This window comes from Crassostrea angulata, chromosome 5, assembly GCF_025612915.1.
Source record: "Crassostrea angulata isolate pt1a10 chromosome 5, ASM2561291v2, whole genome shotgun sequence".
NCBI lineage: Eukaryota > Metazoa > Mollusca > Bivalvia > Ostreida > Ostreidae > Magallana > Magallana angulata.
Genome location: NC_069115.1, coordinates 27,294,415 through 27,312,613, shown reverse-complemented (window position 1 = coordinate 27,312,613; position 18,199 = coordinate 27,294,415). Strand labels below are relative to the sequence as shown.

The window sequence follows — 18,199 nt, the reverse complement described above, 5'->3', positions numbered from 1 at the left end:
GGGTCCAAAGTTTAAAACAGAAATAGCATATGCTACGAAATAGAATGTTACAAGGAACTGTTGTTCAGGTGAGCGATGTGGCGCATGGGCCTCTTTTCATTAAGAAGTAATGTTAAACTCTTATAAAAGATAATACATTCGGACCCTGTACTCGTAATTACATCCATTATCATCACAGAAAACTCTTCACAAATTATCGTTGTCTCAGTGGCGAGAAAGTAATTCTTAACAATGCTACTTTTTAGAACTAATTTTTAATGGAGCGCTATTTACGATAGAAAATTTAAATGCATTTTCCAGCGTTTGATCCAGCCTATGAATAAAAAAAAATTATTTGAACAATCTATTTTAGGTTTGCGTGTATAAGCGGAAAGTCAATCGTCATTGATTCTTTTAAAAGAAAAGCAAACATTGCATCGTACTTTATAATTTTTGTTCAAACAGATGCTTATTTTACATTTGTGTATACTTTGAAAGTGAAATTACGACGAATAAACCCGATTTACTAAGTAAAAAATGTTTACCGTGAAATATTGTTAGTGTATATGCCCTTCGTGAAAAGTCATGAAAACTTCTCACTTCTTCTATCGCGTTTAATCATATCTGTTCTTATGACATCGAAGTCGGTACAATAAATTCAACTCGAACTACATGGAGAGAGAGAGAGAGAGAGAGAGAGAGAGAGAGAGAGAGAGAGAGAGAGAGAGAGAGAGAGAGAGAGAGAGAGAGTATATTCTATATCGATGACATAGTGTATAAAGTGTTCTTTGGTATTATTAAAAACCAATTAACAGTAGCAAGGAAATTGTCCCCCGAGACAGCTCCAATATCCCGAGCTTCCGCGTCGAAGAAATATGCAGGTAATGCAGGAAATGTATTACCCCTTAATTTCTATATTAATTTTTAGTAAAAAAAAATGAATCATGGCTAAGTATGGAGGGTAATCGTGTTCAAAAATCCAGACATGTAATCTTGTAAATCCGAATATGCAATCGTGTTGATGTGTGAGCCTGAGCATGAATATGTGTAATTCTGATCGTGTAACCTATAAAACTCAGGCATAAACACGTGTAAGATTTGACTCAGTTCCTTCACATGATGCACATTTTGCAACTTTATTGTTTACATTAGTTAATTAAACCTTCAACTTTGCACACTTTCAATCTGTAGTTTCTGCATTTGTAACTTCAGGCTCGGCAATAGCACATCTGACATGATACAAATTGACAAATGTAAAGTCTACAAGTTTGTCGAATTTTGACATGACCTTATATGGAAACAGTGACGTCACTGATAGAAAAAGGCTAGCTGCAGGTAAAGGCATGCCGTAATCGCCGGAATAGGGACGGAATAAATAAAAAAGATAATTATTAGGTAAGCCTATAATCATATTATCTCTGGATAACAACAGGAAAATTAAATTGAGATTGGTGTACATTTAATCAAGAGAATGTATAAAAGATGCAAGTAAAGAATTCGATCGGCTTCAGATATCCTCTTAGAACTGAAAAAATTACATTTAATGACGTTGTTTGAATACACGTGTATAAAGATATATACGCATTTTTATTCATAGGCGTCTGAACCGGGAGGGGGGCTGGGGGGGGGGGGGGGGACTTAGCCCCCCCCCCCCCCACCCACTTTTTTGCCAAGTTAGACCTAACCATTAGGAACATAGCAACAAGGAGGATTCAACCCCTCACCCCACCCTACTTTTTCCTCGCAACAAACAAAATTGTTCCTTAAAAGACCTTAAAGAGAATGATTATTATTAATAGTTTATTGAAAATTAGAGTCATAGTAGGTATACTAGCCCCCCCCCCCCCACCACCACCACCACCACGGATTAGGAATTTCATGATTTGGGGGGACAAAATTGGACAGGTAAGATTGGAGTTATTGGTATACCCTCCCCCACGGATTAGAATTTTCATGATTATGGGAATTCTTGTCAATATTTTTCATGATTAGTTCAGCCCCCCCCCCCCCCCTTCAATTTGCCTCCGACGCCACTGTTATTAGAGTACATGCAACAAATTGTTAAAGTATAGGCCTCGGCTGAATTAAGAAAATATCTCCAAATGCATCCTTATCGCTACCAAAAAGGTTGCGACAAGACCCCCCCCCCCCCCCCCACGCGAAAAATTACACGAGGTCCGTCAGCGGAGTTGCAAAGTTATCGTGAAAATAAAATGTGTATAAATTATTTTTAGAATATTTTCTTTGCATTGTCGGCAATATATAGGAAAAAAGCCTATCATGAAGGTAAAAATTGACATTTTTAAAAAATTATTTTAAGCAATTATTACGGGATTGAGTATGACGTCCTGAATGTCGGTTCAATACAGACTCACTTTGTAAAGTTGGCTGATAAAAATTTTCTGGAGAGCTAGTATAATACAGCTTTACAGCCACTTGTGAACTAGCTGCAGGTCTGTAGCTCCCTGTTTAAAAATACAGATGGACGATCTTTGAGCTACAGTGCCTCCCATAGTAAAACTTCAATTTACGGCGCACAAAAATTATGCGCTAGTTTTTTTAATTATTATTGAAGATTGTGTTATTATTTATCTTTCACTTACACAACAACAAAAAGTATAAATACACGTTAAGTAACATAAATTTTTCCGCGAAAAATTACCAAATCCTTGCAGGTCGTTTATTCTAACTAATTCAGAAAAATAACAAGAGTAAAAATGGGATACTCTATATGCAATGTTTTTGCCCAAAAATGACTAAGTTCAACAACTGATATTTTTATAAATTATCAGAAATCAAAATCTTAGCAATTTGCATACTTCTGATATATACGTATAAATGATCTGAAAAAAAACAACTTCCTATCTTGAAAACTGTTCGAGGAGTTATCGGTACAATAAGGGTACCTTTTTGACAGCCACTCGCCCGTCTGCAATTTTTACTATTTCAATAATCGGAAACCCGGTTAAAATTTCACTCTCGAAATTCTTAGAATTCAGAAGCAATGGAGTTACATGGGACCTCACGGCGGTCTTCGAACCCCATGCCGCTCAAAATATATTTACCCCCATAGGAAATTTCTTGATCCGTCTCATTTCTAGAAAAGAGTACGCATTTACTTATATTCCAGTTTAAATTACATGTCAATTATTTTTTAGAGATATAAGATATTAGGCATTTCCTTTTATAATACCATAAGAATTATATTACGGAAATTAGCGCATTCGTCACATCGGCAACGATTTTTTTTCTACATGAACCTCTTCCTGTTTGGTCCAGTTTCAATCATACCTCAATTTTTTTTTCTAAAAATAATACCAGTGTTTTCGATAGAAAAGGTGTCGTTCATTAGAAGCTTATTGCAACAGTTTAGCTGAATGTTTATTTTTCGTGCATTCCGGTCCGGCGGTTACGGCATGCCTTTTCCCCGCAGCAAGGCAGTTGCCATATAAGGTCATGTCAAAATTCGACAAACTTGTAGACTTTACATCATGTCCAGTGGCGTAGCGCCCTTTACGCAAAAACGCAAATGAATACACAAAATTTTGCAAAGCATAGGTCTTATGATTTGAGTTTTCTATTGTTTGCACGTAAACAAATCGTATCGAGATTCCACTGAATTATAATCTGCATATTTAGTAACCAGTTCTCATCGTAAACCATGCAATTACTACGATTCCGGAAAATACCGTCATTCCATACTTTACATTAAAATTAACTGGAAGTTCGTTTGAATCATAAATTAATATGGACGAGCTATACCTTTGACTTTCATGTTATTGGCTTAAAGAATGATCTACAATAAACTGATTAAAATGAGATGAACAACTTTTAACTCCTTTCAAGTTTAAATATTCATACTAAAATCTGAAAACACATCAAGTTTTGAGTGTTTGTCCGTAATTGTATTCTGTCAGTCTATACTTACATGTAATTTAAAGTCGGCGGTCGGGTGATTAAAATTTTGACAAAGTCACAATACATTGTGATAAACTTGATCAAAAATTTGTCATTTAGGTAAGTATGTTACGGTTTGAATAATAGACCTGTTACAAAACGCCTATTATCTTTAGTCATATGCAGTTGGTTTCCGCTGGGGTATCAGTGTTTCATATATAATTACACATTCTTTTAAAATTCAACATTTCCCTTACACATACAGTATGTAAAATTGTAACATTTTGAGACAATATCTCATCATCAAAAGCCTGTAAATCTAAAAGCTAAAACCTAAAACCCAAGAGCATCGGGGGTCTTGAAATTTTAAAGAAAATATTCGAAGAGTACCAGGTAAATAATGTTTGTCTCAGAATTCAGCAACTATTGTTCATATTTATTGGAATCATAATACTTTTAAAATGTCATATTTTTAAGGCTGTTTTGTCATTCAAATAACATAAAATCCAGGAGCTTCCGGGGGCTTCGCCCCCACCAGGGCTCTGCCCTGGACCCCGTTGGGGGCCTCAAGGCGGCCCCTAGACCCCCTACCTTTTTTTGAATACAGTAAATTAAAAGGTAGCTACGCCACTGATGTCAGATGTGCTATTGTCAAGCCTGAAGTTACAAACGCAGAAACTACGGATTGAAAGTGTGCAAAGTTGAAGGTTTAATTAATTGGGTTTATCAAATATGGATAAACCCTGTTATTTCATGCAGTTAAGCATATTGTTTGGGGCAAGAACTATAACTCTAGTAATGTTAATTCAAGGGCAATAACTCCACACTTCCTGGTGTTGGAGCGTGCGCGTTAAGCTCTTCCTTTTATATTCAACTGTTCCCTGAGTCGGTCACAAAAAATCAACTAGAGAAATAATCAAGTTTTATCGTATTAATCGGCGAGTTTTATTACTTTATACCGGCATATTATTTCAATATCATGCTGAGGGTAAGGAACCAAAGGGCATCCAAGGCGAGAAGCCCATACGCAGCCGTGCCAAATGGAACAAATACAGTTGCCTCGAGTAGTGTATTGGCACGAGGTCGTCGCGGAAATCGTCGAGGAGGTCAAGTGAGACAGCCCGTTGCAAACATCTCCAATATTGATGCTCCTCCGACACAAGCGACTCCTCCAACACCTGCGGCTCCGACGACACCAGCGACACAGGCGTCAACTGAAGCAGGCCAGGGAATGTCACGGAGCGGGATGATTCCTCACAACATGCCGCCCATAGTTAACCCCACCCCTGACGCACCAAGTGCGTTGTCGTCACATGTTCCCACCAACATGAATCAAGGTACAGAAAATTATTTGGAAAATAATATTGACGCGCCAAACCCATTTAACAGTGTTACTTCTATACTGGGATCCCATGTATCCCAAGCTCTTAAAGATAAAATTTGGAATGGCGAATTTGTTCATTTAAACAAATTGTTGCTTCAAGAGCCTTGCACAGAAATGCAAAATCAAAGTGTTTTCGAGGGGGGTGTTTTTCAGGTCAAACCAAAAAATAAAGAAACAAAAATTACAAACTTCTCGCAATGGATGGATGCATTTTTAGCTCACCGAGCTGAAAGCTCAAGTGAGCTATTCTGATCACATTTTGTCTGTCGTCCGTCTGTCTGTCTGTCTGTCCGTCCGTCTGTCCGTCTGTCCGTCTGTCCGTCTGTCTGTAAACTTTTCACATTTTCAACATCTTCTCAAGAACCACTGGGCCAATTTCAACCAAACTTGGCACAAAGCATCCTTAGCCAATGGGGATTTAAATTTGTGAAAATTAAGGATCACGCCCTTTTGCAAAGGGAGATAATTAGGAATTTATGAAAATTTTCGAGAAATTTTCAAAAATCTTCTTCTCATGAACCATAAGACCAGGAAAGCTGAAACTTGTGTGGAAGCATCATCTGGTAGTGTAGATTCTAATTTGTGAAAATCATGACCCCCGGGGGTAGGGTGGGGCCACAATGGGGGGTCGAAGTTTTACATAGGAATATACAGAGTAAATCTTTGAAAATCTTCTTCTCATGAACCATAAGACCAGGAAAGCTGAAACTTGTGTGGAAGCATCCTCAGGTAGTGTAAATTCTAATTTGTGAAAATCATGACCCTCGAGGGTAGGATGGGGCCACAATGGGGGGTCAAAGTTTTACATAGGAATATATAGGGTAAATCTTTAAAAATCTTCTTCTCATGAACCATAAGACCAGGAAAGCTGAAACTTGTGTGGAAGCATCCTCAGGTAGTGTAAATTCTAATTTGTGAAAATCATGACCCCCGGGGGTAGGGTGGGGCCACAATTTGGGGTCGAAATTTAACAGGAATATATAGAGTAAATCTTTAAAAATCTTCTACTCATGAACCATAAGACCAGGAAAGCTGAAACTTGTGTGGAAGCATCCTCAGGTAGTGTAAATTTACAGTTGTGAAAATCATGACCCCCGGGGGTAGGGTTGGGCCACAATGGGGTGTCGAAGTTTAACATAGGAATATATAAAGTAAATCTTTAAAAATCTTCCTTTCAGAAACTAATCAGCCAGGAAAGCTGAAACTTGTGTGGAAGCATCCTCAGGTAGTGTAAATTCATAGTTGTGAAATTCATGATCCCCAGGGGGAGGGTGGGGCCACAATGAGGTGTCGAAGTTTTATTACATAGGAATATATAGAGTAAATCTTTTTAAAATCTTCTTCTCAGAAACTAATCAGCCAGGAAAGCTGACACTTGTGTGGAAGCATCCTCAGGTAGTGTAGATTCAAAGTTGTGAAAATCATGACCCCCGGGGGTAGGGTGGGGCCACAATGGGGGATCGAAGTTTTACATAGGAATATATAGAGTAAATCTTTAAAAATCTTCTTCTCAGAAACTAATCAGCCAGTAAAGCTGACACTTGTGTGGAAGCATCATCAGGTAGTGTAGATTCATAGTTGTGAAAATCATGACCCCCGGGGGTAGGGTGGGGCCACAATGGAAGGTCAAAGTTTTACATAGGAATATATATGGTAAATCTTTAAAAATCTTCTTCTCAGAAACTAATCAGCTAGGAAAGCTTAAACTTGTGTGGAAGCGTCCTCAGGTAGTTGTGAAAATCATGATCCCCAGGGGTAGGGTGGGGCCACAATGGGGGTTCAAAGTTTAACAAAGGAATATATATGGTAAATCTTTAAAAATCTTCTTCTCAGAAACTAATCAGCCAGATGATTCTTTATAATTGTTAAGACTTTGGCCCCAGGACAATTCTTTGGCCTCACAAGAAGGTTCAGAGTTTATGTACGTTTATATCCCATATATAAACAATTGTTAAGGATCTTTTTGAGAACTGCAATACTCAACATATGATATGACTATAAAATCGTCCTGTTAGAAAAGGGAGTAATGATTATAAACATAAAAATATCCAGGGGAAAATGGATTTTATTTATACAGGATCAACATGTATTATTGTACATTGTCCAGATAGTTTGTATTATGACTCCATTAAGCTGATTTTATCATACCTATTGTTCCTCAGGTGAGCGATGTGGCCCATGGGCCTCTTGTTCATATATGCTTCTATATACTTAGAAAAACATCCACTACAAGCCATTTCACTCTTCAGGTATATGTCAACAATAAAAAGGGGGGCTGCTAGTAACAATTCAGGTTGGTTGGATTATGATGTGCAATTTCGCTTAAAGAAGTCCGTCGACTCCTCTTTAAACTGGGGATCTATTGATGCTGAACTATGGTTGTTTTACATGCAAACAGTTAATAAAACCCAATTGTCAAATCACTCAACTCGTAGGTATTTGAAATGTTATGCCTACAATTATGAAGGTGTTTGTCAGAAACAATATTGCAAGTATTTGCATCAGTGCATTTCATGTAATGCATATCATCCCTCCATTAACTGCTTCAAAAATAATCAATCTAATCAAATTCCCAAAAATGCACCTGCTCGTTCGGAAAATTTTAATTCCAACAACAAATTTTTCAGGAATCGACAACAAACCACAGGACGGCAAACCTACATGTAACTTGTTACATAAATTATGGGATATTGGCAGCACTCCAATCAATACATCTAACTTCGATTCTTTACTGGTAAATTACCCAAACAAAGAAATAGCAACAGTTCTATCAAATGGGTTTAAAAATGGGTTTTCACTTCAATATACAGGCATTAGAAAAAAGGTTGAATTTAAAAACATGATATCTGCAGAGGAACATGCTGTTGAGTTACATGAAAAAATAAATAAAGAAATAAAATTGGGTAGAATTTTAGGCCCCTTTCCCTGTCCACCTATTTCAAATTTGCGGTGTAATCCTATTGGTATCCTCCCCAAAAAGCAAGGAGGGTGGCGTATGATTTCTAATTTATCACACCCAGTGGGTAATAGTATCAATGATCACATTGATCAGCAATATTGTTCAGTGTCGTACTCTACATTTGATCAAGCCTTGTCACTGATTCAGGAGATGGGGGAGGGTGCATTAATGGCCAAAATTGACATTTCAAGTGCTTTTAGATTGTTGCCAGTCTGTCCTGAAGATTTCTGCTTGCTAGGTTTCAAGTTTTTAAATTCATATTATGTGGACAAATGCTTGCCAATGGGTTGCTCAATTTCATGTTCATTATTTGAGATGTTCTCTTCCTTCCTTCACTGGGAGCTGCAGCAAAGGTCAAATTCAAGGGGGATCATTCATTATTTAGATGATTTTTTATTTATAGGTAGAGCAAACACAGCTGATTGTGAGATGTTAATGGCTCATATGATAAAGTTATCTGAAATTTTAGGGATCCCATTAGCTCCAGAAAAAACAGAAGGTCCATGTACATCTATTTGTTTCTTAGGATTAGGCATTGACACAGTTTCAAGAACTATTTTCATTCCAAAAAATAAAGTTACTGAACTTTTGGAAAAAATTAATGATGCTTTAAGTTGTAAAAAGGTCACCGTTAAAAAATTACAGTCATTAGCAGGGTCACTAGCATTTGTGGTTAAAGCTTTGCCCTCAGGAAGAGCATTTTGTCGTCGTGTATATGCGGCTTTAGCAGGAGGTAAAAAATCTTTCCATTTCATAAGAATTTCAAAAGAAATCAGATTGGATTTAGAAATGTGGGTAGAATTTCTTACAAAGTTTAATGGATTAACCCCTTTTCCATCTTTGACATGGCAAGATGATGAGACACTCAAATTTTATACAGATAGCTCAGGTTCAAAAGGTTGTGGGGTTATATTTGGCAGTCAGTGGTGTTATTTGGCTTGGCCTTCACATTGGTTTTATGAGACAACAAAAGATATTACTTTTCTTGAACTTGTGCCTATTGTTTTGGGAGTTTTTATTTGGGCAGAACAACTTTATGCAAAAAAGTTATTGTTGCATATTGACAATCTCTCATTAGTTCATATTATTAATCAAAAGTTTTCAAAAAATAACAGGGTCATGGTTTTGATTCGAGCGTTGGTATTGTATACCCTTAGTTATAATATCCAGGTTAGAGCTATACATGTTCCGGGAAAAAATAACAATATAGCAGATGCTATTTCTCGCTTTCAGTGGTCAAGATTCCGACAGTTGGCTCCTACAGCAGACAATTTTCCATGTCAAATTCCTGCTCCAATTTGGGAGATTATTCATCAACTATAGATCAACTGTTAGAAGCCAGTATATCTGAAAACTCAAGTAAAGTTTATAAACAAGGCATCCAAGCATTTTTTAATTTCAGAGTTCAAGCTTCCTTTGAGCATTTGTGGCCACCACCTATAGATCATATAGTAATGTTTATAGCTTATATGAAGGAATCTGGATTTGCATTTTCAACAGCAAAATCTTATATGGCTGGTTTGAGTTTTGTTGTAAATTTACATGGTTGGCAGAATGCTACAGAATCCTTTTTGGTCAAAAAGTTGTTAGCAGGATTTAAAAGGTCATGCAGAACTCAGGACATTAGACAACCAATTACATTGTCTTTATTAACACAAATTACCAGTATCATTCCACATTTAACTATTTCTTCGTACGAAGCACATTTATTTCAGTCAGCATTTCTCATTGCATTTTTTGCTTTATTGAGAGTAAGTGAACTAGTGGCATTGGAAAGAAATCATGTTCAAATGTTGGAGGATGAATTTATAGTTTTTGTGGGTTGCTCAAAAACAGATCAATTTGGTAATGGTTCATCCATTAGAATACCCAAAACACCAGATTCTTTTTTGATGTTTCAAAATTTTCAAAAATTTCAAAGTCATAGGCAATGCATTCAAGCAACACATCTATTTGCCCACTGCAATACTAAACCATTGACTCAATATCAATTTTCATCCATGCTGTATAAATCCTTAAAATTCCTAGAGGTACCTACAAATTCATTCAAGTCGCACTCATTTAGGATTGGAGGTGCAACTTACCTGTACTTAAAAGGGGTTTCTGAAATACAAATCAAGCACATGGGTAGATGGAGTTCCTCAGCTTTCAAATCCTACATAAGACCATGTTAATAGTATTTTTAGTTTTATGTATGAAGATTCAGTTTGGATCATTGGCTCATCTATTATTCATTGGGCACAGAAATATGCAGAGACCACAAATCAGTTAAACCTTGGATTAAACCACTTTACCATTAATTGGAATGGTAGAAGGGGAATGGTTTGGGAGTACTTGTATACAACTGTGTCAAGTATGTTAATAGCTAATAAACAACCAACTATTTTGATAATTCACTGCGGGGGTAATAATATTGGGGACCCTCAAAATACCCTAAAAGGTATACAAAAATTCATGAAACTAACTTTATCTCAAATAGCAGACCTCTTGCCAAACACTCTCATTGTATGGTCACATATATTACCTAGAAGTAATTGGAGGCAGTCTTTATCAACCATTGAAGGTGAAAACTCTAGGCGTAGAATAAATAGTGCCATTGCAACATTTGTTTTGAAAAAGCTTAATGGTGCATCTATCAAATATCCAGATATCCAGATAACTCAAAAGCGATTATGTAGATTAGATGGTGTGCATTTGTCAGATCTGGGTAACAATATATACATAAATTCCCTGAAAAATGCTATTGTGCAGTTTGTGACATCTTCCTCTCGCACCTATCCTTAAAATATACTAGCTGATATATCTGTGGCAAGTCATGGTCCGTTTAATTATCTATCTTATTATATATCATATACATATATCTGAATCTAGAATGTCCAAGTATAGACATTCTTATGTATCATATCTACAGGTGTCATTGTTGTCAAAATTGCCGCCTGGTATTGGCGGATGGTTCACGTGACAGTGTCCGTGATCCATTTGGCATAATTTTGATTAGAATACTGTCTCCGTGGGGCACTGTTTTTTCCAGGCTCCTCGGGTCAAGAGAGTATTTCTAATATTGTATATTACATATATATATTTGATATATGCTGCCATATTGTTTGAACGGCGCATGTCGAGTTCAATGTACATGTATGAAATCTATCTGATGTACATGTACTATATATCTGACTGATATCTATCTGATATTCATGTACTTATCTAATTTTTGCACATTTGATTAAACGGCCATGACAACTACGCCAAACAAACAAAAGTCTATTTAGTTTTGTATATACATCAGGGTAAATATCTGAGTCATAATTGTCTGTTGTTATGAAATTGGTATTAGCTAGAAACATGAAAAGCATATTTATTTGGGCAAAGGTCATGAAATAATTGGGTTTATCAAATATGGATAAACCCTGTTATTTCATGCAGTTAAGCATATTGTTTGGGGCAAGAACTATAACTCTAGTAATGTTAATTCAAGGGCAATAACTCCACACTTCCTGGTGTTGGAGCGTGCGCGTTAAGCTCTTCCTTTTATATTCAACTGTTCCCTGAGTCGGTCACAAAAAATCCCCTCCCACCCAAACCCATTATTTAGAATTAGGTTGCATGGTTATAATTTATTATAAATTTCCATTTAAACTACTTGTGAATAGTTGCATAGGTATTGTTTTTGTACAATTATAAATTGTGAATAGTTTTTTCGGGTTGAGTTTTCTTTTGCAGCGTCATGGCCATGAAGAATAGAAGAAAGATGTGCTGGAAAGTGAATATGGACAAAGAATGGTTTTGCAGGTCATCTGTATTCAAGGACTCGGCAACAAAGTGCATAATTTTGATTAGAATACTGTCTCCGTGGGGCACTGTTTTTTCCAGGCTCCTCGGGTCAAGAGAGTATTTCTAATATTGTATATTACATATATATATTTGATATATGCTGCCATATTGTTTGAACGGCGCATGTCGAGTTCAATGTACATGTATGAAATCTATCTGATGTACATGTACTATATATCTGACTGATATCTATCTGATATTCATGTACTTATCTAATTTTTGCACATTTGATTAAACGGCCATGACAACTACGCCAAACAAACAAAAGTCTATTTAGTTTTGTATATACATCAGGGTAAATATCTGAATCATAATTGTCTGTTGTTATGAAATTGGTATTAGCTAGAAACATGAAAAGCATATTTATTTGGGCAAAGGTCATGAAATAACTAATGTAAACAATAAAGTTGCAAAATGTGCATCATGCGAAGGAACTGAGTCAAATCTTACACGTGTTTATGCCCGAGTTTTATAGGTTTCACGATCAGAATTACACATATTCATGCTCAGGCTCACACATCAACACGATTACATATTCGGATTAACAAGTTTACATGTCTGGATTTTTGAACACGATTACCCTCCATAGCTAAGCACTTTAAAAATTTAGAAATCTAAATGATGTTGAAAAAAATGAAAATTGATACGCGCAATACATGGCTTTATTTTTTAGAATACTTTTAGAATTTGGGAAAGTCTATGAAAACAAAAACCCTGAAAAAGTAAATTCTGTTTAACGCATTTGTTGATCAATGCATGTGCCAACATTGTTTTCTCGGTGCGGGAAGGGGATGGGGTCTGAAAGATCATTTTGGTTGCCAGGGTGTCCTTACAATGACGCGCTCTTAGTCATTTTGCGCAGGAAGTTTCTACATGTAGTTATTTCTTGCGTATACAAAACGGTTCTTCCAATTTTACCGTAAATAGGTTAAACTTTGTTCAGTTATTTGTTTATATATCTAAAACGAACAATTAAAGATCTTAATTTAAAAAAAAATCCTACGAGGGGATTTAAAATGTGACGCAATTTACACAAATATTGTATACAACCAATGACAATTAACATCCGGGTAGTTTATTTCTGAGTATCTCAGGTACACGTATTGTTGAATGTGTCAGCACTTTATCAATTACAATAACAGTTAGCATATCACAACCATTTAATGGAGGAATTCAAATGTCTCAATGATTTCTTTTGTAATTGTTTCAAAGATATACCTAAATGAACAACATGTATGAGAACAGATACAATGACATTGATTGACATAACAAAACAATATGTTAACAGGTACTCGGTGGTTTATTTTATGAGTGCTTTCCCCCATAAAAATCCCACCTGTATTTAAATTTAGATAAAGGAAGCAATTTGGTAAGAAGACAAAGCTGCTCCAATATCTTTGCATTGGTGCATTTTTTTATTATTGATAATGCATTTATAACAAGCACCTTATCTTTAAAAAAAATATCGCAAATCAATCAAATGAATTGGCAAAAAGTTCTATTCAATGTACCAATAGATAAACATATAGGACTAACTTCAAAAGTAAAACACATAAAAAAAAGACAATGAAAGTATCATATACTTGTGGTGTCTTGTATCAGTAATGAAAAGTATAATACAAACATAATGAATATGATAAACATTGATATTCAACACGTAATGATACATGTAATAAATACATGTATATTATTTTCTGTTTTGATTGACAAGGAGCCGTTCTACTTTCACCAAGTTTGTATATCTAGCCCACACCATGTTCATTTTTCGTCCTAAACACAAAGAAAGGTGATATAAGTAACAAGTACATTTTTAAAAAAAAAAAATTTTTTTAATAAAGTTACGATGAAAAATACTTTTTAAAAAATGTGGCAGATAAGTATTCAATTAAAGCCTTTGCAAGGCAGTTACCTCATTTCAAATTTGAATTGTGCACATGGTTTACAAATGTTGATCGTTCGTCGGTATCACCTGTAAAACCCAACCATAATTATGTATGTAATGCATGCTCATATCTACATACTAGAAACGTTACGTATCTTGTGCTGAGCCATATATACACTGTATGAGGTGTGGTAATACACGTACCTGTTTGTGAATCTTTACATGTTTGTTTGATTCTTCGGCGGTATACAACAACGGCCAAAAGGGAAATCACCAGCACAATAAATACTACAACTCCTCTGTAAGTAGATTAAAGAAGAAAAAACTTGGAAATCTCGAATGATAACTGAATGAAGATTAGATTTTTAACCAACGGTAATAATTTGATGTATAAGAAATTTAACACATATAATGGGAAAAAACGTTTGAAATTTATGAACAGAATAAAATTGAATGAATTTAATCATGGTGCTTTTAAAAATATTTGATGAAATATTCACATAATTGTCACATTTATATTAAACAAAATGTCAGATCTTATTTTGAAATGTTGTGTTGTTTCTTCTCTCTGTAAATATATAAATATTCATCTGTGTGTTTTGACTTACGTACGGAGTCTCTTAAGTCGTCACAATTTATGTCATTTATTGGTATTTGTATCAGTTTTCTGATCAACTTCTTCAATTATCATAAAACGGCATGAAATGCGGGAAAACTATTTCAACTGTTCCAAGATCAAGTCGCCCTAGCAAATCGAACAATAGCAGTGAAAATAAATTTGTGCGTCTCTTAACAATCTGACTATGCCATTTAAAAAATATTGGAATAATATATCGACGTGGAAACCATAATTCTGTTCGTCTAAAAGAATAATCTACCAGATAATGTATGCTTACCATGAATGGTTGTGTCAGAATAGAATTCAAACGTGTTAATGAAGGATTCATGGTAAGTTGAAAACCTCACAAGACTAGATACACGTATACTTGTAGCTTTAATTTTTTTTCTATGTGTAACATGTCATGAGTTTATTGTTATGGAAAGCATCGACAAAGATGCAGTTAGTTGTTTATAATAAAGAATAAAAATTTTATTGTAAACGAATATGTTGATATATAGGCGAAATGATTGCAAGTTATTCTAATACTACGCGCGTAATTATTTATCATAAGAAATTCTTAGATTCACTGTGCCCGTATTGTACAAGATAGTAAACAAATTGAATGAAAGGAACATAATTCAACGCATGTCTGGGTTTCAGTCACCAGCTGAAGAATTCCTTGAAAATATTTAGAATCTCTTGAAAAGTTATCTTAAACGCAGGATTTCCAATATAACGTCATTTACTTGAAGACAAAAAAACCCACTTAATACACAATTTAATTGTAGAGAGAGGCTTCATACAACTTTTTTTTCTTCTAAAACGTTTTATGTGCATGTATAATGTCAAAGGGTTATACAGCCACGTAAATAGCTCTGCACCAATCATCCATTAAAATGCACACACACTTTGTCCATATACATGTGCAATGTTGTTTTTTTAAACAGAAATTGCCTTTATTAAAACTTTTTAAACTTACATTGAAAGAGGAATAATCATTTTCCAAATTTCGCCACCATCTTCAACTGGATTGTTTTGTGAAATAAACAGTTGTCGTGTCGATTTTGATTCACTTGACCAATTTTGTTTATTTTCCGAATCGATCGACAAATTATAACAACTCTTATCTGAAGATAAAACAAGACTGCATGAGTTAGTATTAAGAAATAATGTACTTATTTTTATCCAAAAACAATGCAAAAAATAATACTATATCACATGTTTAATTTACTTTCACAGAAGATTAAAACAGTTTTGTAGAATTAACTTCTGAAAGCGCACCCGGCACCCCCCCCCCCCCCCCCAAAAAAAATTATCAAAATTAGTTAAATCCTATCCTCAGTTCTGGCAAAGATAATATACAACTTGCAAGTCTTAATTATCAATGTTTCAAATAATCATGGGATTCCTATACATAAGACTGATTTCAATGGTGTAGTATGAAGAAAACCTGCGTACATAACGAACATAGACAGCACATTTTAGTTACAATCTCCTGGGGTTCAAATGTGACAAGTGTTTATTATAATACAAGCTGGCGTGATCTATTCTTACATCGTTTCATCAAACTTGATTTTATAAAACTGATTAATGTACAGCTATTCGTAAGAATTAAAAAGAAAAGAAAATCATTTTTTTTTTCGGATTCCTGCATGTCTTAAATCTTTGAAAATTGTAAATAATTTAATACTTATAAGTATAATCACAAGAATAAATATCACAAAAGTCTAAATTTAAAAAAATAAATATGTTTACCCTACAAAATCTAAGAATCCGGGAGCCTCTGGGTCCATCCTCCCCTGGGCCCCCATAAATAAAAGGAAATGTTTTCGTATATTTCTTCAAAGCAGAGAGTTTTGATGAATCTGATTTAATTACTTTTAAGTATAATCACGAGAACAAATATCACAAAAGTCTGAATTTGAAAACTGCATTTCTATTTTACCCTACAATATCCAGGTGCTTTACCCCCTGAGCCCCCACCAGGGCTTTGCCCTGTACCCACTGGGGCCACCTTACCCTTTCCTAAATTTAATCTTTCACTTGAAATCCTGGATCCGCCCCTGTCTTCCTACTTACACTTGTAGGCGTCTGTAGAGTTGTACACGCGTGGACACGGGGGATTGTTTTTGTCACATGATCTCATCCCACTGCCTTGAAGTCTTTTAGCTCCAACATTGTATTCGGTGCATTTTCTTACTGTAAAATTAAAATTACATTCCTTTAAAAATAAAGCATCAATATGCCTACTTGTAAGCAGTTAAAATTTAATACGTAATACCAGTAAAAAAAAATTCTGTGTAGAAATTGATATTTTATTTAATATTTTCTTCTTCCAATTTAGAATTATATGAAAAATTCAAATATACTTTTTTCTACTTTTATTTTGATAAATATTAAACTATGCATTTAAAAGTTGAAATACAGTGTTCAAGTCCACGTATCTAAGTTAAATCGGCGCATATTTCATTTTTTAAGTTTCCAACTGTTATTGAACAGTTGAACAGTTAATTTTATATTATTGCAGTTACTACATACATTTGTGGCCACACAATAATTAATAATTGAACTTATTGTACACAAATGTAACATCGAATTTGATTACTATAATAAATAGATGTATGCTAGCTAATTATACTAGCCATATATATTCTACATAAATATATGGATAAAGACTGTTTACACATCGACTTACAGATTACGAGTATTTTTACGGCACAAACTTCAACTGTCGCGTTGGCCCATTCGTTGATGACACAGTGGTATACATATGGTTTGTTCCCTTGATCTGAATAACCTGTACAGTTTTTCTTTTCTGCTGCCTTGATCCATCCATTCTTTGTATAAGGACATTGTTTGACTTCTTTGACTTTTTCATGGATGCTCGATTCTTTCTCCTGAGTACTTGATTCCTGTTTAAAAAGTTAATTACATGATTGTTTATTTTAATGAATGCGTCTAATTATATATGAAACTGGGGAAACAACTTTTCAGTTTTTTGAAACATGCATAATTATGCATGGTATATGTGCATTGTGATGATGTTCTAACTTACATATGTTAATGAGTTCTGAGGAATTTACCTTTACACAAAGAGACGATCTTGTCCATATGCTAATTAAGAGAACCAAGAAAAGGACGACATTGCTTGCTGTTCGATGAAACATTACGAAAATGTTTCTAGCTGTAAAAGAAATATATCAAAACCCTGTGAATTGATCAGCATTTTATATTCGTTTGTCCATGTTAAAAAATAATTAATATGGTTGATACAATCAACCTTTTTATTTAATATGTCATTCAATCAAAGGGGGAGCATAGAAAGATCTGCCAGTTGTGTTATCTCATTAAATGGATAAAACAAATTCATAATTGAAGACAAGTGCTCTGCGCGTGCCAGACTAATGCATACATACATAAAAAAAACTGCAGGGGTAGGTCTGTATTACAAAAATCAACTATCTACGACTCCCCTTTATTAATACTTACATACAATTATGCATGATGTCTGAAACTTACCTGATTAATCCAGTGCATTTTTCTACAGTGCCGTTTACCTTGATGTAAAACTTACCTTTAAATTTCAACTAATTCAGATTTTTTTCTTGATAAGGAAGTGTTGTTCGCTTCCGGGTTTGAGTATGTAAATTATATGCAATTAAATAA

At 34.9% G+C, this 18,199-nt stretch overlaps 2 protein-coding genes across 5 annotated transcripts; one reads left to right on the top strand and one right to left on the bottom strand.

Moving 5' to 3' along the window:
- Nucleotides 1–4,598: 4,598 nt before the first annotated feature.
- LOC128185949 (uncharacterized) lies at nt 4,599–12,436 on the top strand. 4 transcript variants are annotated; one of them, XM_052855668.1, is made up of 4 exons: nt 4,599–5,213; nt 9,453–9,578; nt 10,420–10,572; nt 10,699–12,436. In XM_052855668.1, exons 1-4 carry the CDS (start codon nt 4,856–4,858, stop codon nt 11,001–11,003), a joined length of 942 nt encoding a protein of 313 aa, XP_052711628.1. In that variant the 5' UTR covers nt 4,599–4,855; the 3' UTR covers nt 11,004–12,436. The 4 variants fall into 4 exon arrangements, with proteins under 4 accessions (XP_052711628.1, XP_052711626.1, XP_052711627.1 ...); XM_052855666.1 differs by having other exon boundaries at nt 10,420–12,436; XM_052855667.1 differs by lacking the exon at nt 9,453–9,578 and having other exon boundaries at nt 10,420–12,436.
- Nucleotides 12,437–13,192: 756 nt separating this feature from the next.
- LOC128184663 (uncharacterized) lies at nt 13,193–17,738 on the bottom strand. The gene is made up of 7 exons (XM_052854229.1): nt 17,617–17,738; nt 17,229–17,445; nt 16,613–16,732; nt 15,513–15,660; nt 14,137–14,231; nt 13,960–14,019; nt 13,193–13,820 (listed from the first exon to the last, which is right to left on the bottom strand). Exons 1-6 carry the CDS (start codon nt 17,698–17,700, stop codon nt 13,961–13,963), a joined length of 723 nt encoding a protein of 240 aa, XP_052710189.1. The 5' UTR covers nt 17,701–17,738; the 3' UTR covers nt 13,193–13,820; nt 13,960.
- Nucleotides 17,739–18,199: the final 461 nt, after the last annotated feature.